General features: G+C 43.7%; 2 protein-coding genes across 5 annotated transcripts in view; one reads left to right on the top strand and one right to left on the bottom strand.

Moving 5' to 3' along the window:
- Ptcd2 (pentatricopeptide repeat domain 2) overlaps positions 1-9,082 on the bottom strand; it is a 30,675-nt gene extending 21,593 nt beyond the window's left edge. Inside the window, exons 1-4 of one of the 4 annotated variants that reach the window (XM_059276518.1) lie at positions 8,957-9,082; positions 7,680-7,772; positions 5,144-5,273; positions 852-969 (exon numbers count right to left, since the gene is read on the bottom strand). In XM_059276518.1, coding sequence (XP_059132501.1) covers positions 852-969; positions 5,144-5,273; positions 7,680-7,772; positions 8,957-9,062 — 447 coding nt within the window. In that variant the 5' untranslated portion in view covers positions 9,063-9,082. Of the gene's footprint in view, positions 1-851; positions 970-5,143; positions 5,274-7,679; positions 7,773-8,956 lie in introns of those variants that run through there. The other 3 variants (XM_059276520.1, XM_059276519.1, XM_059276521.1) reach the window with 3 other exon arrangements.
- A 51-nt stretch (positions 9,083-9,133) lies between these two features.
- Mrps27 (mitochondrial ribosomal protein S27) overlaps positions 9,134-23,336 on the top strand; it is an 86,742-nt gene continuing 72,539 nt past the window's right edge. The window contains exons 1-2 of the mRNA XM_059276485.1: positions 9,134-9,239; positions 15,128-15,205. Of these exons, the coding sequence (XP_059132468.1) occupies positions 9,167-9,239; positions 15,128-15,205 (151 nt within the window). The 5' untranslated portion in view covers positions 9,134-9,166. The remainder of the gene's footprint in view (positions 9,240-15,127; positions 15,206-23,336) is intronic.

The following is a 23,336-nucleotide window of genomic DNA, read 5'->3' as shown; positions in this document are numbered from 1 at the left end:
TCACTCTGGAGTTCCTAAATATACTAAATTGCACATGGTGGACAGCAGCCCAAATCGAGAGTCTCTGGCCATGGATGAATTGCTAATGCCGCTAATGCAGTTTCAGCTTCTGTGACGTAGAAATGATAATCATACCTGGGACTAGGCCGTTGTGGGAATAATGATTATATAATAATAGTAATAACAACTGTGGGAAAAGGCTGAAGATACAGTAAGTATTCAGTAAGTAACAATGTTTTTACAATTTATTTATTATCATGTGTATGTGTGTGAGTGCATGTGCCATGGTGCTTGCATGGAGGTCAGAGGACAGCTGTGTGGACCTGATTCTCCCCCTCCACATCTGCACGGGTTCCACAGATTGAACTCAGGTCGTTGGACTTGCATGCAAAGCACCTTTATCTACTGAGATAACTTACTGATGTGCAAAATTATGTTGTGTTTTAGAAAAAGAAAACCAGAATGTGTAAGAGCATTTTAAAACTTGGCCAGTTATAAATAATACAGTGTTCAACCAAAAATAAAAAACAAAAAACAAGAGAGAATGCAGGTGCAGGATAGGAAACCAACTATTTGCCTCTGAACTCTGGAGGCAGGATCTATGTCCTAGGTCACCACACACACCCAAAGTAGCCTCTGTGCTACGCTATGCCTCCCAAGACACCTGGAAGTCTCCTTGTGAGCCAACCCTAAGGAAAGATTTGAAAAGCAGAGAGCTTCTTTATTCAACTCAGTGGTCTTTCCCTGAAAGTCTTACCCAGGAAATAATACACCATAGAAAAGACGTCTTTTCTAACAGCACCAAGAATACCAGAACACATTGGCAGGGGAAGGAACTGGAAAACACCAACCTTGTCTTTGATAAGCTCCACTGCAGAGTCCTCAAGATCCAACTCATAGCAAAGCCTCATGAAAACTGGTCCAAACTTATATTCCCCCACAGTGAAATTTCTGTTCTCTGCATGGTACCTGGTAATCAAGATTATTGTATGAACAAAGACAGGGTATAGCAAAAACAGACACAGGAATGAGTAGAGATCTCAGCTAGCAAGTAGAAGGTCCCAAGTTTGGATCCCCAGCACGCATGTAAAAGGCAGGCTTACGGCATGCATCTGGAACTCCAATGTTGGGGGGATGGAGACAGGAAGATTCTCAGCGCTTATTGGACAGCAGTTGTAGCCAATCACTGAGCTCCAGGTTCAGTGAAACCTAGTCTTAAAAAATAAGGTTTAGGGCAACTGAGGAAGAGATCTGACCTCTAACCATGTGTATGCACTCACATATGCACATGTATACATACGTGAACATATGTACACCCCACACATACAACACACCCACAAGGACGGACACAAACCATAGTGTGCATTCTACTAGGTGCTGGGAACACAGTAACGAATAAGGAACTCCCAGTTTGGGAGAAACGGGGATCTGAATAAAATCAGGAATTCCAGAGTTTAATATACTAGGCATTGAAACAAAGAGTTTTGTTAGAAGCCAAAAATACTCTGAAAATTAAAAGTAAACACACACTGTAGTCATCCCCTAAATTAAGCAACTACCTGCTGGGCCGAGAATGTGTATAAGCATATTACAGAACAGCAGGGTCTCCTCAGAATGGGCCCCACCTACAGAACAGAGGAAAGGCCCTTGGACGTGCTCCGTGCCCATGTAGGATGTCACACAACCAACAAGCAGCTGTAACTTACATCAACCTCTGCTTTTCTAAATTCAGGTAAAGGCCTACATGAGCTATGGCCACCTAGGTAAAAAATAAATAAATAAATAAATAAATAAATAAATAAATGCACTTTGAGATTTGAAGTCCTGGGGGAAGGCTAATTTTAATGGCAGTGAGAGCTTACTGTGTGGTATAAGTTCTAGGGGTGGCCAGTCAGTCATCTGAAACTGACCAAGACAAACTACGTCCCGTAACCAGCCACTGCAGCTGTGGGCACTGAGGATGACAGTCTGGTGGCCAAGGGAACACCTCAGGATCACACACCCGTCAGATTTTCATCATGTCAGTGACTTTCAAACAGTGGAGAAATTTGACTTTACCAGAAAACCTTTCACCTTCTGCCAAAACCACAGAGGAAGGCTGGAGCGGCATTAGGGCTGGGGTGTTGGAAACAGACAGGCTACCAAATATGTGACCTGCTTCATTGCAGCGTTTGAGACACGAGTTCTTAAGGATAAGAAAATGGAGGGATGAAGGACTCTGATTGCTTCTGTATTTGGAGCATCAGTTCTTCATCTGTGAAGTGGAGATGAGAACTCAAGGAATCTGGGAGAACCAGATCAGTTCTGCTTGGCACATGGCAATTCTTTAATGGTAGTAGTTATTATAAAATGTGAGGCATCTTCAAAATCTATACATTTCAGTAAATGAGGAACCGGTGCCAGATTAAAACCAGGAAGCAAAAGCTTCAAGTTAACGCCAATAAAAGGGAGGATCTAAAATGTCTCCATAAACTAACCAGCACTGGAGCGAGATTATGATGGGGATTAAGTCACTCCCACTGTGGCCCCATAAAGATGAGCTTCCGGTTCAGCCCATGACTGCCTTTCCCAGCCGTGGGCTGCAGGTCTCAGGAGGACATGAACAGGGTGGTTAGACCATGGATGCACCAACCTGCCTAGCTGTTCACAAAAGTGGCAAAGAAAAGCACCTGGGTTGTGTCATGAGCATCAGTGAAGAGCTACGAGTCACACTTGGATGTGTATGATAAATATGAAGGCAAAGTGTGCAGAATTTTTGTCCTGTTGTGTTATTCCAAGGTATCTCCTGGCTTAGGGGAATAATAGGAAAAATAAGAGAAAAACAGCCAGAGTTAAATGACGATGTCCAATTAGTTCTGATGACAGGATCTGAAGGTTTATTGGTAGGCTGTGTAGTAGATTGAATTTGGTTTGTTTCTCAAAGGTTTGTGTATTGCAAGTTTGTTCCCCAATGTGGAATCTAATGGGATGTCCTTAGACTGACTGAGGATATTGCTCTCAGAAAGGATTAGGTATTTTCATGTGACTCCCCCACCCCCAAGTTCTAGAGGAGTTACTATAAAAGCCTGAGGCTGGTCCCACCCAGCTTTATGGCTTCCTACATTGAGACATAATTGCTTTTTACCAGCACTGACCAGCACAGTGTGACACAGCCAAAGATCTTCAGGAGAATGGAGCTGAAGCCAGTGTCATGCTCTAGAATGTCCGAAACCAAAAATCAATCTCCTTTTTCCATGTACAGATTATCTCAGGCATTTTGTTATGGTAATGAAAAACTGACTACTATACTCTGACCCAAAACACAAAGAGTACCTAAGTTTTCTAGAGTTACTCACCATGACATTAGCTGTGCTGAGGAAAACCGAGAAGTAATTTAGATGTCTAAGAACAGGGCACAGTTGATTAAAAGTCCTAATGTATAGTGGAGTGTTACATTGATTGGTTTTGTGTGTCAACTTGACACAAGCTAGAGTCATCAGAGAGGAAGGAGCCTCAGCTGAGGAAATGCTTCCATGAGATCCAGCTGTAAGGCATTTTCTCAATTAGTGATCAATGGGGGAGGGCCCAGCCCATGGTGAGTGGTGCCATCCCTGGGCTGCTGGTGCTGGGTTCTATAAGAAAGCAGGCTGAGCAAGCCAGTAAACAGCACCCCTCCATGGCTTCTGCATCAGCTCCTGCCTCCAGGATCCTGCTGCCCTGTTTGAGTTCCTGTCCTGACTTCCTCAGTGATGAACAGTGATGTGGAAGTGTATGCCTAATAAACCCTTTCCTCCCCAACTTGCTTTTTGGTCATGGTGTTTTGTTGCAGCAATAGAAACCCTAACTAAGACAAATACTGTAGTGTCACTAAAATATGGTTCTTAATATATAAATAGTAAGAATAAAGCATGCTATATTAATTTAGAGAATACTATCTTTTATATAGTAATAATTAGAACCAGAAGGAGCTGAGTGTGGTGACATATGCCTGTAATCTCAGCACTCAGGAAACTAAGGCAAGAAAACTGCATTCAAGGCTGGTCTAGCCTGAGCTACATAGCTACATAGCAAAAACTCTGTCTCAAAAAAAACCAAACCAAACAAACAAACAAACAAAAACACCCAAACAATATAAAAGAAAACTAACAAAACCATTAAACATTTGCATAAGACTCTGTGAAAAACTATGTAAACATTGGCGAGTGGGCTTGAAAGACAGTTTCTATCATTTCCATCCCTCCCTACATGTACCTGCTGCCTCAGCTATCCAGAAGAGGGGTCCCTTTCCCTACATCCGACTTTGGTATGGCCGGGAGAAGCTGCACTGCCTGTGGTGCTGCTCCAAGGCCTGGCAGCGTCCAGACTCATGTGGGCTGTGCGGCTCACACCAGGCTAATGACCAGTGCGGCACTAGAGGAGAAAGGGTAAGGACACGTGACGAGCACAGAACCGTCAGAAATCCCGGGAAATCTCAGGCCCTCTAGCACAGAGGTTCCCAACCTGTGGGTTGAGACCCCTTTAGGGGAGTCAAATGACTTTTTCACAGGGGTCGCTTGAGACCATTGGAAAACACAGATACTTGCATTATGATCCTAACAGCAGCAAAATTACGGTTATGAAGAGGCAAAGAAAATAATGTAATGGCTGGGGGGGAGGGGAGGATCACCACAACATGAGGAACTGTATTAAAGGGTCACAGCATTAGGAAGGTTGAGAAGCACTGCTCTTTAGCTTCCTTTCTGACAAAGGAGGTCTCTAGTAATATCTACAAAACGATGCAGGAGGCAGAAAGGTGGGCGAGGAGGCCACTGGCACCAGAGAGAGGAAGCGAGCAACAGCCTTTGTCTCCTACCCAGGAAAAGAGGCTCCCAAACCTGCCCTGTGTGACTGGGGGCTGCAGAGGGGCACAGGGGTATGCTGAGGAGCTGGGGACGGGTAAGTGGAGGTACTGGCCAGTCTGCTGGTGGTTTATGAGCCGCTTCCCTACGCTTGGCCCCTGAACAAGTATCAACGTCCGAGGCTGAAGGCGGGCGTTAGGGTAAGATATCTGGAAGTCATACGTGTAGAGGTGACAGCTTAAGTCTTGAAGGTGGAGGAGACGACTCTGGGAAGGGCGGAGTGGGAAGACGTGAAAGGCCGACAGGGTTCTCAGGAAAGGCCTCACCTGTAAATGACACTTCTGGCCAGTTCCACATCCTCCCGGGATTGACACAGGTGAAGCAGTGTTTTTAACTCCTCCTTCAAGATGAGTCTGTTCTGCGTCAGTTTCTCCTCCAAGTTTCGGAAATAGATCTCTGAAGGAAAGCACAACATGGCGGTGATCACTCAGGATGGTTGGGAAGGGAAGGAGGCTGCCCTCAGGGAGGGGCAGCTCAGCCAGAGCTCACTGCCGAGAGGGACCGAGGGCACCTCTCGTGTCAGAGCTTCCCTTACTGGGGAAGCATTAGCAACCTCATCTTCATCCTATGCCTGCTGGACCTAAACAGTTCGGTTTTAGAGATTTCCAAGCAATTTCGCATCTCAAAGATTCCAAGGCAATGGTTTTGCATTCTGCACCTCTTAACTGTTAATAAACCCAGTGAATCTAAAATATTAAAAAATGTAAATTAGGACTTAAATAGTTTGACTTTCATGTATTTACCATATAGTCACAATCAGAGCAATGTGTCTCTCACACAAAGTTCTGGCTCCTCCCACAGAGCTTAAAGTCTACCAGGAAGATCGACTGTTGTTAATCCAGAGCATGTGAACGATACAAACACAGTACGTAAAGCCTCACTTTGACGTCTATTGTAACGCTAAGCAGCAGGACACAGAAGTTTCATAGAAGTGGAGGACCAGCAATGAACTCTCTTATGGAAAAGTCTGTACCAAGTGCAGTATGTAACAGAATGTCATTGTGGGCTCCTAAAAAGGCTGAAATGGGTGAGGATTATATAAATATCAGTCGGACATGGAGTAGCAGGCACTGACTTTTAGACTGTATTTCAGAACATGTTCACAGCCGTCACGGCTTTATGAAGACCATGACAATTAGACCTAACAAGCAGGCCACAGCAGGGAGTCCTTCCTAACTGCAAACCTCACAGGGCTCAAAAACAATCAAGACGAACAGGAAAGCTTGGGGACTGGAGATGGCTGAGCAGTTAGGAGCACTGACTGTTCTTGCAAGGACTCAGGTTCAGTGTCTAGGATCTACACGACAGCTCACAACTGCTCTAACTTCACTTTCAGAGGGCTCAATACACTCTTCTGGTCTCTGTGAGACACACATACAGGCAAAACACCCACATACATGAAACAAAACTAAATACATCTTTAAAGATCTATAAAAGAAGTAAAAAGGAGACACTTCAGTGAACCCATATTGAGTATTCAGCTGGAGCTAAAAGCATTCTCCCCAACTGTTACAAAGGCTTCCCTCTGAATTCCACCGTGGCATCACATGATTGGGAGAGCAGTGAGGGGAGACTGGGATGGGAGAGACGGAGGCACTGAGTAAAGTCAGCGGCTCAACAGTGTCTGGCAGTGAGAGGCAGGAGAGCTGGATCTATATCCGAAGAAGTTAACGGGATTAATTTCAGTGGGTCACAAAACAACACAAACAGACGTGAACATGAGAGAGGATTTGGAAGGGGTGGTGGGGAAGTGGAGGGTGACCGTGGTCAGCATGTGTCATGGACATATGTGAAAATATCTTCTAAGAACACATTTAATTATAACAAGTCAAGAGCGACAAACAAGAGTTGTTTAAAAGTCAGAACAACAACGAGAAAAAGCCAGAAAGAAGTCTTAGATATGCTTAAAAAGAAGTCTGATGTTCTAAAAAAATGCCCCCCTGTAAGACAGAGTAAATGAATACAGCAAGACTGCCCAGAGGCTAAAGGCACTGGAACCTAAGGAATTGGTGTTCTCATGGCTTTAGTGCTTTTTAAAATTTAAAAATATTTAAATTATATGCATATGTGTGTGTCTCGGTGTGGGTTTGTGCATGTTTCTGCCTACAAAGACCAGAAGAGGACATTGGACCACCCGAAGCTAGGGTTCTAGGCAGATGTGAGCCACCCCATGTGGGTGATAGGAACCAAACTCAGGTTTTCTGGAACAGCAGCAAACACTCTGAACTCCTGAACTACCTCTCAAAAGCAGAAAAAAAAAAATCTAATGACCGTCGAGTGCCAACCAGCCTCAAAAAATACCAATAGTTTGCTAATTTTGATTCTTCTATATACTCTAAACACAATGGAGTTTTCAAAGTAAATCCTAGATTCTACAGCACACTATGGTCTCATTTACCTACAAGTATATCATAAAGCCTATGTTTCACTAAGGTTTAATCAACATTTGAAAGCCAATCACCTGGATTCTTGAACTATATAGTGTATACAAATCCTCTGCTGCCTTTCCATTCGTATCTCCATCGATCTCCCAATCGATGCTGGTCCTCAAATCATATTCTGAGTGGCACAGATCTAGATGACTGGTCACGGGACTAATTGCACTATTTCCCTGGGATCCTGGGGTCAGGGCTAAGAGAAGAATTGTAGACTTTAAGTAGCAGAGTGTGAGATAAAAGGTAGACTAGGAAACTAAGCAACTGTTCACTTTTTTTTCTCTATGAGATAGTTCTTGAAAGAATAGACACAAAGGAAGTTTGAATGACAAATGGATGAAAGAATTAATGAAACAGATACTATTACCTTTGGTGCTGGGAAGGTTATATGCAATAGCCACCTTCTTCTGTTGGAATTCCTTCAATTTCACAATGCTGTCTGTGAGTAGGTATCTTTTAGCTAAAGAACAGAAAAAGAAAATAAGTGAAATTATCTGGATTGCTTTTTTTCCCTAGCAAATAACATGTTAGAGCTTGGTTGCCTCTAATGAACTCATCTTCACTTATTACATTAATAAATGATCCATCCAGATAGATACAAATATTATAGTATCCCTGGTGGGGAAACAAACATTTCCAGTCTACTACAGAATGCAAGTCTTGGCAAAAGTCTTAAGTTTGAAATGATTAATGAAGTGTGAAGACTGGTTGACACGATGAGATGTGAAGAACAAATGGGCATTTGCCATCTAGTTAAGGGCTAGCAACTGCATAGACATCACACACACACACCACCACCACCACCACCACATTTGTTTGGTTTATCTTGGTTCGAGAGGCATGGGATATTGGAAAAAGCTACATGGTAACTTCCAGTTTTGTAACTTCTGAATTGAAGATATCCTTTCAGATCTGGACTCAAGAAGCCTTAAATCAAAAATCACTGACTACAGCTTAGCAAGTCTGGAATGTATCCTTCTTCAGCATCTTTGACTGTGCATGAGATAAAAAACATGCCAAAAAATCGTGCACCGAGTTCTGCTAAGACAAAGTAATAATAAAAGTAGCTATTTATGAAAAGGGAATCCTGTAAAGCTGCCAGACCCGGGTCTTTTGTTCAAATACTCCCTCTGCCAGCTCCTTGTGACCTTGGGCAAGTGACAATCTTGTTTCCTACTATGTAAATGTTCTACCTCTACCATTGGATGCTTACTGAAGGTAAGGAATTCATATATGTAAAATACACCAGAACGTTAAATACTTTTATTACCACTCAGTAGCAGTCTCAGTTTAATATTTTCAGAAAGGCAAAATAACTTGGGGGATGAGAAAGCCTGCCTCGAGTCTTTTAGGATGTAAACAGCACGGCTGGGATACCAAAACCTCGCAGAAAAGGAAACCCAATGAGTGAGGATGTTCTCCAAGAGCAACGTGGACCTTTCCGAGTCCAGACCCTAGCTGCCCTTTGCTCTCCAGGCACCAAGTGGAGGCGTTCACGGCCCCCCGCAAACCGGGCTGCACACACGTGCAGTTAGAGGGAAAGAAAGGTCGCCCGAGCCTTCTCCATAGAGACACGCCGCCGGGGGGTCTCACGCTCCCTTCTCTTCCACCCTCCCTCCTTCCACAGCGTGAGGCCGCGGGTACCTCCGAGAGTGCAGCGGCCGCAGGCGGAGCCTGAGCCTGTCACCCCGGGATGCAACGAAGGACGCGGCGCCCGCAACCTTTCCAGGGGCCGGAATACCGTAGCCATGTTGTCCCGGCCCGGACCGTACCAACTGCGGGACCGTCCACTTCCGGCGGAGGCGGGGCCTCACCCCCCCCACCCCGGCCGGCGTTCCACTTGGTACGTTCAAGATGGCGGCCCCCATGGTGCGGTGTGGGATGCTCCTGGCTCGGAGAATGTCGACGCCTCTCCTTTCCCTGGCAGGTTGGTGGCTGCTGCCTTGGAGGGGCAGCTCCTTTAGGCCCTTCGATACGCTGTTCACTGAATGAAGGGAGCCATAGGCTTTCTAGAAGAGCATAAATGCTTCTGGGACCCGGTTGCTAGAGAAGCTACAGGTTATTAGTAGCGTAGGAAGGAAAAATAACTCATTTTCTTTAAGGATAGTATCCGCCAGTGCAAAATGATGAAAAGTAGAGGGAGGCTATGGCCAGAGAGATTTTGTGTACGTCTTGCAGGTTTAATGTGTTAAGCCACTACTTTGCTCTCCATGAAAAACTCCTCTCCATGAAAAACCCAAATACATTCATCCCCGGGGCTAGAGTAGTTTTCTTCCACCTGAGATTTCTTTGGAGGGGCATTCTTTACTACCTCATACTTGATAGTCCGGACCCCCGGTCTTCACCTCGTGAAAGAGTCTTCAGTACTAACCTCACGTTACCCGATGACCTTGGTGACAACTTCTGCCTGACATTTCCTTTTTACCGTTTTTCACGTGTAGGTGAACAAGTATTATAGTTCCTCGTAGAGCACTTTGATGTCTGAGTTGAATCGCATGCCGCTCGAAACCTTTTTAGTGGATCTAATGAATGATGGAAACACGTTTTAAAGTATTTACAGAAGCCAAATTTGCAATGGTTACAACCTTATTCTAGGAGTAAAATGTACTAACCACAGTTGGATGTTTCCAGGGCTGCTTATCTCCTCTTTTCAATCAACCTCCCTTAACACCAGCTAAAAAAAAGCAATACACATTTGCTCGCGCTACTTAATGTACAGCCATTTAAGAAGCTTCGTAGTTGGCCTTAAGAGTTTTCTGAAGATTAAGTGGTTGAACTACCTGGTGAAAATGTTGCATATCACACATTTGGCAAATTGATATGAACAATACGTGGTACTAAAGTAAGAATGTTCTGTAGAGATACTTACCACATTTAATTATGATTGCTAGTAAATCCTTTGAAATCTAATAAGATCTTATCTAGTAGATGAAGGAGAATGTGTTGGTTGCTTATAATGTCTGAGCCAACATTCTAACAAGGGAATGGAAATTACATAGAGCAGCTTGAGAGAACCTCTAATTTAGTAGTTTGATTTCAGTTTAAACTGTTTATACTGTGCCTGTGTTATTCCAACATGGCAGTTCTAGTACATGTAGCTATTTAAATTTAAGTTGAAGGTACATACAATTAAAAACTAAGTTTCTGGGTGGCACAAGGTGTGGATCTGTGTAGCTGGAGGCTTTTGTCTTGGACAGCTTAGAATAGAACATTTTCATCACTATAGTAAGTTATATCAGACGAAGGCCCTAGGTGGAGGCTATAGGGAGGCCATGTAAGTACATAGGACTCAAGATTTGGATGTGTGGATAAATAGCTTGACTTAGAGACATGGAAATGTTTGATCTGGAAAAGCACTCCGTACAAATCCGTAACAGATCAGTCAATATATGCAACACTTTGAGACTTCCACCTAGTTCACTTAAAACACCATGAAAGTACAGCTAAAATGATCAACACGACAGAAGAAAAATGAACTGAGATAGAGCAACAACAACAACAAAGAGAAGTACGTGGGAAGGCTGGAGACAGGAATAGTAGACATTGAGACGTTAGTGAGTCCTTAACTGCCGTGCTGAGATAGATAGTATTCCCTCATTCTGTGTATGATAAAAGAGTCAGGGGCGCTGTGTGGTTTGACCTGTTTTTCACAGCATTTATTATTGGCAAGGCAAGGGTTAGAAGTTAAATTGTGACTCTAAAGCTTCTCTATTTCAACAATCACATTATTTCCTTCTTTCAACCATAAAAAACGGCTTGGAAACATTTGACTAAAGGTCCAGATAATGAGCCAGGCATGGTGGCACACACCTTTAATCCAAGCACCTGCCAGGCAAAGGTAGGTGGATCTCTGAGTTCAAGGCCACCCTGATCTACAAAGTAAGTTCCAGGACAGCCAGGGCTACACAGAGACCCTGTCTCAAAAAAATAAAAACAAACAAACAATAAAGGCCAAAATAACAATAAAATGTGTAAGGAACAGATATGTTTTTCACAAATTTTGAAGTTCTGGTTCTTAAAAGTATTATAGAATTCAATGGAGAAAACATTTCTTTTTATTGAGGATACTTATCTTAAAGAATATTGTTGCTCAAAAGAAAGTGATCTAAGAATAGTAGGCAAGGAAAATTGTAAGCACTCTGGTATTTTGAGATAGTCTCACTATGTAGGGCAGGTTGGCCTTGAACTTGCAGACACTCCCACCTTTGCCTCAGCCTGGCTAAGAAAACATTTTGAATGGTATGTGTAGAGAGGATTGGGCAGGCTGGGACCTAAGCCTGTGGGTCTGAAGTCACTCTGTCTCTCTCACTCATTCAAATGTGATCCGAGGACTTTGTCATCACCCTGTTACTTGTGAGGTATGCAGAATCTGTCTGCACTCTAGACCTACAGAACTACTGTCTGCATTTTAGTGAGATCTATATGCATACTAAAATTTGAGAGTCCGATCTAGATCTTCCACTTGGCTTCTGGTCGGCTTCCTTTAGTCTTTTGCTCTTGGCTGTAGAAATCCTTTGGTTGTAACATTAATATACAGACCCTCAATGTGCAGTGATGGAAGGACCTTTGTGAGAGTCGTACAGCATCATAGAAAGACGAGTGTGCTGTTTTTTTAAAGGGTGTGTGTGTGTGTGTGTGAATATGCATGCTTGTGTGCACATGCTTATATGTGTGCATGTATGTACAGGCCAGATGTCAAAGTCCTGTCATCTTCTGTCATTCTCCACCTATGGAAAACTCGGGTTGTAATGCCTGTGTGGTCTGTTTTTTTTTTTTTTTGTTTTGTTTTGTTTTGTTTTGTTTTGGTTTTCCGAGGCAGGGTTTCTCTGTGTAGCTTTGCGCCTTTACTGGAACTCGCTTTGGAGACCAGGCTGGCCTTGAACTCACAGAGATCCGCCTGGCTCTGCCTCCCGAGTGCTGGGATTAAAGGCGTGCGCCACCACCGCCCGGCAACCTGTGTGGTCTGTTATGATCTCTGGGTAGCCGCCATTTCTTTTGGAGTTCTTCTTTCCCTTTTTCTCAGATAGAATTCTCACGCCATATAACTCACTCATTGAAAGTACCCAGTTCTGACTTCCAGTAGAAATATGGAGTTGTGCAAACATCTTTACAACCAACTTAGGATATTTTTATCACACCCCAAAGAAATCTGTTACTAGTTACTCTCACGTTCCCAGACCGTTCCCAGTTCTAGGCAGCAAGTAACCTACTTCCTCTCCAGATTCGCCTCTTCTGGTGTTTCATGGAAGTAGAATATAATGTGTGCTCTTTCCAAACTGATATCTTTTCACTTAACATAATGTTTCCAAGAGTCTTGTTTTTAAATTACTAAATAATGTTCCATTATAATGATGTCCTAAGTTTTAGTGTATAACTTGTGTATATTTCGGGCACTTCTGCTTTTTAACCATTATTAACAATACTTCCCTGCCACTGGTGTATAAATTTGATGCAAAGTTAAGTTTTCATTCTTCTTCTATCTACCCAGGAGTAGAATTGCTGGGTCACTTGGTAACCGTGGTAACAGTTGGGGTGCTGCCTGTTTTTCTGAGCACTGGCACCACTGTATAGTCTCACCAGTGATGTGTAAAGTTCTGTTTTCACCCATAGCTATGTTTTCTGCTTTGTGATTGTGGTCTTCATAGTGGGCGGCTTTGCTTTGTATTTTCCTACTGGCCAGTGATGGTAGACATCTTTGCTTGTGCCTGTGTGTGTGTGTGTGTACATACATGTATTCAGCTGCCCATAGTCACAGGTTCTGAATTTTTTTTTAATTCAGCTAACCACAAATCAAAAGTATAAAAAATAAAATTGCATCTGGGACCTTGAGAGTGCTTACTGCTCTGGCAGAGGACCAGAGTTTGGTTCCCTGCACCCATGCCTCGCTAACAATTGCCTATAACCCCATCTCAGGGGACCCAAGGTTCTTTTCTGGCCTCCATGGGCATGTGTTCCTACTTACACACCAACATGTGCACACACACACACACACACACACACACACAGGTAACATTACACTTGCACTGAACATGTAGTTGTTTTTACACTTTCTTGTCACTATTCCCTAAACAGTCAAACAAAAGAGCTACTTACATAGTTGTTTTAATGGAATTAAGTACAATAAGTAATATATCAGAAATTTAAAAAATTTAGAAAGGTATGCCTCAGTTGTATTAAAATTCTGCATCATTTTATGTCAGATTTTGTTTTTTGTTTTTTTAATGTCATTTTATGTCAGGACTTTTTGTGTGTCCATGGGAGATCCTGGAACTAATTCCTCAGACATGGAGGAACAATTGTGTGTGTATGGTATGTGTGTGCGCGTGTGTGCATGTGTGTGAGTGTGTAGTGTGGTGTGAGTGTGTGTGTATGTGGTATGTGTGGTGTGTGTGAGTGTGTAGTGTGGTATGTGTGTATGTGAGTGTGTGGTGTGTGTGTGTATGTGGTGTGTGTGAGTGTGTAGTGTGGTATGTGTGTATGTGAGTGTGTGGTGTGTGTGTGTATGTGATGTGTGTGTGTGGTGTGTGAGTGTGTGTGTGTGTATGTGGTGTGTGTGTGTGTGTGTGTGTGGTGTGTGTGTGTGAATGTGTGTTGAGTGTGTAGTATTGAGAACTGAACAGAAGGCCTCCCATATGCTGACTTAGCATGTATCACTGAGAGCCCCAGCTCCTTTTATATTATTAAAAGCAGTTTAAATTACATTTATCTATTTACTTTGTAGGGGAGGGAACATTTATATGCTGTAGCCGCATGTGGAGGCCAGAGAACAACCTTCAGGAGTCAGTTCTCTCCTTCCACCATGTGAGGTCCAAGCATTGAACTCAGGTTGCAGTTTTAGCAGCAAGCTCCTAACCCCCTGAACCATCTCACTGGCTCAGCACTTGCTGTTTTTGAGACTAAGTTACTTAGGCTGGCTTTGAACACTCTTTGTAGCCCAGAAAGCCCTTGAGGTCGGAATCCTCCTGTTTCAGCCCCCTCAGTGGCTGGGATTACAAGCTTGTGTTACCAGGCCCAGCATATCTCCCCCCACTTTTTTTTTTTTTTAGAAAATCTTTTGCCCATCTTTCATTTGGGTTGTCTTGTATTATTAAATAGTAAAGGTACTAAAGGAACTTTATGTTCCTGATACAAGTGAATACAAGTGACTTTTTTTTTTCCCATGTTGTAGACACTTTACTGAGAGTACCCTTTTAAGTGCAGAAGGTTTTACGTTGGTTGAGACTGTCATCAGGTCTTTCTCATTGTCCTAGGAGGTCATGGGTATTAGTGTTCATTGAGGACTGTGGGCCCCCGGCACTGTGCTGGCCACTGGGCACCCAGCTCTGTCACCTGTGATGCCTCCAGTTTAGCTTCCGAGTTTCTTACATCTCCTCAGGGGTTCTGGGTCTGATATGATACTTCTCTTTTCTTTATGCAAAGTAAGGGTAAATATGCCAATCAGAATCAAATGGAAATGTTTTCAGGCTTGATAACTATAATCATCCAGTTAAAAACTTAGCAATAGTTAAGCAGGTTATTTGGGGTCTATGAAGGATTTTAGGACCCTGAGAACCTGGGCTGTGATGTAATAGCATAAATGACTTTCAGTGTTAACATTAAAAGATTAAAACGACCAGCATTTTTACCTATAAAACTGCTGAGGAGGTTTTCAGATTTTTCTGTGTTTTGTTGTAAATTGTGCAGTATTCACTATAGTATCACATTAGAATTTTCAAAGTACATCAGCCAGAGGTTGCAAATACTTTACTGAAGTCGTATTCAGTAAAGCAGACCTTTTAAACAACATGCCTGCTGAGATGATTGTCTTTCCCTCAGGTAGAAGATGCCTGCTTTCTGCAGCATACGTGGACAGCCACCAGTGGGAAGCCAGAGAGAAGGAGCAATGCCACCTGGGTAGGTGCCGCCTCGTGGTCTGTCATTGTGGTCGGTCCACACACTCACATCATATGCTCATATGCATACACGAAAAGATACTTTTAGTGACTCAGCTCACGGAAGTACATCCTAAGTCCTCTTTGGAGAAGTGTGCTCACACACGGCAGCACCACCTCTGCTGGCCCCATGCCGTTTTTGTTTACGCTCTGCCCTGACGATCACACTTCCGAGGTTGTGTAAGCCGTTCTTTGTTGCTTTTGTTCACTGTACCGTGTAGTTTTCGTGCAGCCTGTCTCTGTTTTACAAAATTTTATACTTTCACTTTTTTTAAAAATTTTCAACCCCATTGTTTTCTTAACTTCTACGTCATTGCCAAGTGAGAGATCTGGAAGCAGACTTGCCATCTCCTGAAGCTGTGAAAAGATGGTGAGCGTCTTCCAAGGAGTGAGCTCATGCTCACCCCCATTCCCCTTCCTTTCTCATAGTTCACAGAGAGCGGCCTTTCTTATATACATTACCAAGGCCCAAAGAAGTCACTGACCCCACCAACGCATTTTATGAATGTACGAGCACACTTCTAACTGTCCTGCAAGACATAGAATGTCTCCAGAACACTGCGGGGTGAACACATGGGTGGTGGGTTATGAGACTGGTGCCGTGCGCAGGAATCCCAGGGCTGACCTAACATTACCCCACCCTTGTGTCTGTGCCTGTATCAGATAAGAACAGAGCCCTCCTTTGTGATGGATTCTTCACAAAGTGCAGGGACAGGGCTGTCAGTTCTGGCTACCTTCTGGATGTTTCAGAGTGATCGTGGTCTCCCCGAGAATGTGAGTTGCAGAGTTGGCCAGCCGCTCTGGAATGGGTTCATGGACAGGGCCAGCCAAAGCAGAGCTGGGCAGGGTGTGAAGGTGAGTGCTCAAGCCCTCCATAGGGAACTTACAGTCGGACTCGCGCTTTAAAGGATTGGCACAGCCTTTTAAATCAGCACTATATAGTATCTTGAAATTAAATTCAAAGCTAAGGGCTGGAGAGATGGCTCAGAGGTTAAGAACACGGGCTGTTCTTCCAGAGGTCCTGAGTTCAATACCCAGCATCCATATGGTGGCTCACAACCATCTGTAATGAGATCTGGTGCCCTCTTCTGACCTGCAGGGATACATGCAAACAGAACATTGTATACATAATAAATAAATAAATCTTTAAAAAAAAATTCAAAGCTGATATAATGTTTCTATACATAATGCTTTTAAATTTATATAATTACCATAATATAAAAAAGAAACAAAAACAAAACAATTTGGCGTATAGTAGTACTTCAAAATGTATGGAGATGTTTAGGCCTCACCGAGGATTAGGAAGTAGCTACCTGCTCGCATTCTCCGTGCATAGCCACTGACAGAGGACAGTGGGCGTGGACACAGAGGACAGTGGGCGTGGACACAAAGGACAGTGGGCATGGACACAGATGTACTGTACTGGCGAAGTCAGACACGGCACGTGGCCATAGAGTGACAGTTTCATTTACAAAATGGACAGTTTCTGGTAAAGCTCTGGATGACACAAAAGTCTTAAGTCAGTTTGCATTGAAGATGCATTAATGAAAAATGCAGCTTATTTTTAATTATGAAAGAAGTACTTTGTGTTTATGTGCAGAATGAAATTAGTTCCATTAATTAGAAACAGGTTTTTAAGTCGTAAAAATGTCTATTCCTGAACTTGGAGGTCAACAAACCCAATCAAGCTTCCCCTCTGTACCCAGCACCTCAGTAATAGGGTTATAGGCCTGCATGCATCCGTTTGGGCCTTTTTATGTGTGTTCTGGGGATTCACACTCAGGTTTTCACGCATGTGCAGCAAGCACTCTTACTGAGCCATATCCCAGCCCCAGGAAGTAATTTTCAACTTAGAGAAAATTAGCAAGTCCCTCCCTACCCTTTGCCCATATTCACTGTTTGTTACCATTTTGATATATTTGTTTTTGCTTTCTCATTCTGTTGTATGTGTGTGTGTGTGTGTGTGTGTGTGTAACCTATTGTGCCCCTGTCAGAGAGGTATGCATGTGCTGTATTTTTTTAATTATCTGAGAGTTCGTTTCACACAACCTTAAATTCTTCAGCATGCATTACCCGACATATTATATACCACAGCACATTTATTGAGTTTATTAATTAATGCTTTTTTTTCTTTTTTGTCATTTGACTCCAGAAATATCCTTTATCACGTTTTTCCTCCTCTAATACAGGATGCATTCCAGGTTCACATTGCATTTAAATCAAGTCTTCTTTAATTTGAAATCATTCCTTATCCTTTCTTATTTCGTATGACTGACTTCCTTATCTCTTTTTTAAGGTTAGATCCCGTTTCCCTCCCCAGCCAGACTCCTCTCTGACGTGGTGACCCTGTCAGGGTGTGTCCTTTGGACACAGCCCATGTCTGCATGTCTCCACTAGCCATGTCACCTTTGATCTCCCAATCCCATGCGTCTGATGTCTCCACTGCAGTGTAGACTGGTTTTTCTCCCTCTTGACTAGTAGGATGTAAGTAGGGAGACATTTAACAGAGTGGTGATTTCCTGCTGCTTCTCGAGTCTTCTCTTAAGATTTTTTTCCCCTTCATGCTTCCAGCCTGGGTCGGTCTGTACTGTGAAGGCTGCAGAGGGATGATTTTCCAACTCCCACAACGCCCCCATACTTACTGATTAGCACTCCGTGTTCTCCTTAGGCAACAGACCTTGCTCCCTTTTGATTATCTTTCTCAATTGTCGTCATACGTTATGTAGACATTTTGTTGATCTGTGGGACTTTTTAATGGTTCCTTGCTGTCATTAATTATTTGGAAGTCCAGTGTCCCATGCCTGCTTGGCTAGTAGTATAAATGCTTTCCAGTTAGTTTCCACATTCTCTTTCTCATCCCTTAACAGTGTGTTGTAGGCTTATCTTGTACCTTCCCTTCCCTGGCTCTGGACTCAGCCCTTTCTTGGGAACTCATTCCTTTTATTGGGGAGTGCTATTAGAAGCTGGATCTGGGTGTTAGATGTCACTTGATTCTTACCCAGAAATGCTAAGTTTCACCCCAGGACCTCTGCTCTCCCTCCATCTGCACAGTTTTCCCCGGCCTTGCTGTGGTCTCCCTTCTATGCTCAGATCTTGGCTCCAGGCAGAGGCAGGGTTTTGTCGGGGAGAGTCACAGCATTGCATGCTGTACCAGTTCTCTGTCTTCTGTCCAAAAAGTGCCAGCTCTGCTTTCCAGTCATCGTGAAAGTCAGAAATAACCCACACATTGTTAAGACGTCCTCTGAAGTCAGCTATTCTCTTAGAAGCCACTGGTCTAGTGATAATTCCAAAGTAGCTTCAAATACTTACATAGCAAGGATTGTTCTCATGTGCCATACATGAATTATCCACAGTGCTGTGGAAATACGAATAAAGGAATGATGCATTCTGGGAAAGCTTTTTAAACATTTTCCTAGGTATAGAGGAAAGACGAGGGAATGGAGACAGCCTCTGTTAGCGTCTCGTTAGGTCTAGTTAGAGCTGCTATACGGACACAAGTCCAGGGATCTTTGTCCTGGCACATGAATAAACAAGTTGCTTGCCAAAGAATGAGGATGATAGTCTGTGACAAATAAATATCATGGGAGCAATTGTCTCTTCTCTGTTAAGAGCAATCCCTGGGAAAGCAGAGTAAATGACTATTACTGAACACCTCCAGTCATTGTTGCCCTCTGCCTCCAGTGCCTTGATAGATCCGGTCAGAACTGTGTTTTCCTACTCTTTTGTTTGTTTTTGTTTTTTAAGACAGGGTTTCTTTAAGTAGCACAGGCTATCCTGGAACTTACTCTGTAGATAAGGCTGTCCTCGAACTCACAGAGATCCACCTGCCTCTGCCTCTCACCGCCTGGCATGTTTCCCTACTCTTTATCTAGCTTTGTGCCTGCCTTAAAAAGTGTGATGTAGATTCTGCACCAAAGAGGCTGGCATCTGGGTTTGTGCCCCAGTTCTACCACTTTGAGCTGTCACTCTCCATGTCTATGGCTATAAATCGGGGATGTGTGGTGTCTGCCTTAGTTCTTAAACATTCATCTTAGAAATAGGTGGAATGAATGAGTCCCTGGGTCCTTTGTAATTTAATGTGAAATAAAGTTTGGAATTCAGAAAGTAACGGCTGCGGCATTTTCCTGTGTGGTATGACTGCTTGCTTTCCTGAGCTCCTGTGGCTGCATCCCCGCTGATCAGGCAGTAGATGGCAGTGTGGTCCTTGCGAGAAATGCTCTTTCTTCTGCGCTGGGCGCGGACCTATCGGAGAGCGCGCGCTCATGTGGAGCGCCGTGATTGGACATTGGGATGGGAGGGCCGTGAGGTGCTCCGGTCAGGCTCACTGATTGGAGGAGGAAGGAGGACCGATATGAGGCCTTTGCTCCTGTGGTCCCTATTGGCGCGGTGGCCGGTGTGGCGTCTTTGGCACCGCCCGCCGGCCCTGGAGAAGCTGCTTCCAATGTGCCTGTGGTCCTTGGGCGTTAAAATGCTGCGTTTCTCTTCTTGAAAGTTGCTTGTTGTATTGCCTTGTGTATTCCAAAAGATGCACAGATCATATGCAGTGAATTAAACACAAAGTGAGCACACCCGCGTAGGAGATGTGGAGACTGGGTTGTATCTAGCTCTCTCTGGAAACATCCGAAATCCTGACTTGCATAGGCTACTTTATAAATGCGTTTTACATGAGAAAGTGTAAACCAGGAAAGCAATGCTGTAAAAAAAAACCCCCATGCTTTCAGCAATTATAAGCACATAGCCCTTTTCTCTATTTCTGCACCCCTTCGTAATCCTTTGGATTATTTTAAGGCAGGTCCAAGAAGCAAATAAAGTGTGTGTGCGTGTGTGTGTTGTGTATTTCAAAAAGATAAGGTTTTTTTTTTAAAGCCATTGTTTTATATAAGTCATTCACTTATATAAGTCATTCACGTAAATATGAAATAATCAGCTTTCGGTATCCCTTGCTGGCCAGGCTTTGAACTCAAGAGATCCATCTGCCTCTGCCTTCCAAGTGCTGGAATTGAATGTGTGCACCACCATGCCCAACCAGTTTTTGATTATAAACATATTTTAATGATCTAATTGAACAGGGACCTAACTGAAACATGCCAATAAAGTAGGTTGTACTTCTCTTGACTCTTTAATACAATGTTTTTGTAGAAACATGAGGGTGAACCAGATTCAACAGTTACCAATTTGATTTCATTTATATCCTATATCCCTTCATCAAATTGCTTAAGTAAATCTGTTACCTAATCATTTTATATGTATTTTGATATAGACCTCCAAAAGATGGGTATTTTTAAGGATAACTGTAATGCCATCATTAAATATCCCACATTCATATTTCCTCATGTCTTGAACGTGTTTTCTTCATTTACAGAGGACTTACATGTGACACACTTGGACAGATTGGCCTTTTGTACAATATCTCACATTCTAGATTTGCTGACGTCATCTTCCTTGTGGTGTTTGATATGTTTGGTTTCCTTCTGTCCTGTATAAATGGTGATTGTAAATTACCAAAATATCCTCTGAAGGTGATTGCCATTATAAACTTACAGATTTTGTTTTGTTTTGTTTTGTTTTTCAAGACAGAGTTTCTCTGTGTAGCCCAGGCTGTCCTCGAACTCACTGTGTAGACCAGGCTGGACTGGAACTCAGAGATCCGCTTGTCTCTGCCTCCCGAGTGCTGGGATTAAAACCAGCTAAGAGGCCTCTTTTGATCTTGGTAACTGTTGTTTCTGCAAAGGCCTTATAACTGAGCATGTTATAGCTGAGTGCTGCTTGCTTTGACGTTTTGTTTATGGAGGCCTTTGGCTCCTGGTCTTTCAAATGCTGCCTTGGATTCCTGGCAAAGGTCGTGTGGCTGCTTTCCTTTCTCATGAGTTCTGTGCTTGCAGTTCTAGGACACTGTTTACTGGCAGCTCAGAGGTGAGTCGTCGGGACCATGTCATCCTTCTCATTTCCAGATGTGTGTGGATGCACAGCTTGCTTGTGTATTTGTCCCTTAGTGATCTATTGTTAAAAGAGAACAAATAGAAGGAAATCTGAACGTCCACAACTGGCTGGTGTGTTTTGCTGTTTCTGCTTCTTTTGTAACTCCTGTGTTTGGCTCTCTGTTCTCTGTCCTTCTTCATCTTTTAAAATGGGAGAGACAGAAACACAGTTGCAGCCTGTTTACTGAGATCTTCTAAAGAGTACACTAGCAACCTGTGTCCGTTTCTTTAAGCTAAAAGGGCCTACTGTTTCCTGCATGGGGAGTAACGGACAGGTACTAGGAATCCTTTCTCACTGGGTTAGTAACGTCCTTCAAGGACCCTTCTTTTCTTCTCCATCTTTCCTTAGCACAGAAACCACACGTTACAGTGGCTCTTTTTCTAGTCTCTGTGGCTGGCTTTGTGATCATTGAGGAACTTACCATATTCTTCTAAGAATTTTATTTACTGTGACGCTATGGTACTGTGGTGTGTGCTGGATTAAAATTAATTTCCTGGTAAAGTCATTGTGTATGACCCACCTTTAGAAGCCCTGTATTTTGTCGGTAGCCTTTGGCATCTGATCGTGTCTTACAACTAGCTAGCTACAGCCTTTTGGCCGCTGCTCACCTAGTCAATTTCCCATTTATTTCCTTTTTTTTCTGTGTTACTATGGTTCATACACCTAGATTTTCAGTGGTAACCAATCTGGCAGTCATTTCATGATTGGTGGTATATCTGGACTTATTTTTGTTTGTCATGGGTTAGAAGAATTGATACCATTATTGGTACGTTTCTGCTAGTGAAAAAGGTCAGATCAGACCAGATTAAAAACAGATAAATGCAGGTTCATTGGGTATTGCTCCCAGGCAGATTCACCTGTCCCAAAGAACAGGGCCAGAGAAGTCTCATGCCTGGGCTGAGGCAGGGATCTTTTATAGATCTTAGGCGAGGGATGATGATGTGCCAGTCCAGATCTGGGACTGTGCCCAAGTATGGTCAAAAGCAAAGGCCCTTGGATAGGCTGGTCCTGTCAGAAAGGCAGGTTGTACTGGCTGCCAGAAATGCAGACCTGGGCTTTTGGTGCCATTCCTTTGTTGAGAGTTTTTTCAGTGTGGGCTCGTGGAGGGGAGTAGGGCAGATGGGGTTTCCCAGCTTGTGCAGGGGCGAGCAGGAGTTCCAGTGGGACAGTTATGAACTCCACACATCCCAGCTCCGGAGCCAATACAGCCCATAATATTTCTTGTAGATCTAGGATGGCTAGTGCATCATCTGTCTCATGGGCTGAGTGTTGTCCTTCTCCATGGTTATTGCAAAGATTCAGTCCTTGGTGAAAGAGCCAGGTAGTGATTTCTGTGTATTTGGTTCTGCTGCTTATTACTCTGTGGCTTAGAGAGAAGATAAGTTATGGCATGGAGCTGAGTTCAGGAGAAGGCTGCAGAAACAAACTCAGGGTCTAGTTCAGGAAAACATCAGAGCTGCTGTTGAGGTATATATAGGTGGGGAGCTCAAGGCCTGGATTCCCTCCCTCTACCCCGTCTCTGCCTCCTGCCTGTCTTCAAACACAGTGGGGAAGTTTATAGTCCGGCCATCTCTACCTAACTCGACCTTCCAGGCCCTGGAGTGGTGGAGCGATGGAGAGTCCATGGGAAAGGCAAACATGCGTTTCCAGTTGTAATCCAAGTTGGAATGTTACACTGTGCGCTTTATTCTGGCCTAGCTCAGTAGCCGTTTTCCACAAAACAGTGGCAGGTGGTGAGGGGGACTGCTGTCTGGAGGGCTCTCAGAGTGCCATTTGGGGGGCTTAATTCCTTTCAGTACCGTGAGATAGTTTCTTGAACAGCATGTTCCTGTGCTCACTTACTGCTAGACATCTTTCGAGTTTCTCTGAAAATCCTCTGTTCCTGGAGTCCTGCCTCTGACCTGCTGTAGACCCCAGGGTATCCTTCTTAGAAAGGGAGGTGTCCCCCACAGGGGAGGGTTGAAGCTGGAAGCTGAAGGGCTCCAGCTCCCCACCTGCAAGTTCATTGTCCTCTCTGTTAGCTTTGAAAGGAAAAGGAGTTTATTGTATCCCTGGCCTCAGGTCTCTGCAACTGTGGTGAAGGAAGCAGGTGACCGTGACCATGACCGAAGCCT

This window comes from Peromyscus eremicus, chromosome 11 (genome assembly GCF_949786415.1).
Source record: "Peromyscus eremicus chromosome 11, PerEre_H2_v1, whole genome shotgun sequence".
Classification (NCBI taxonomy): domain Eukaryota; kingdom Metazoa; phylum Chordata; class Mammalia; order Rodentia; family Cricetidae; genus Peromyscus; species Peromyscus eremicus.
This window is presented reverse-complemented; position numbering and strand designations above follow the sequence as displayed.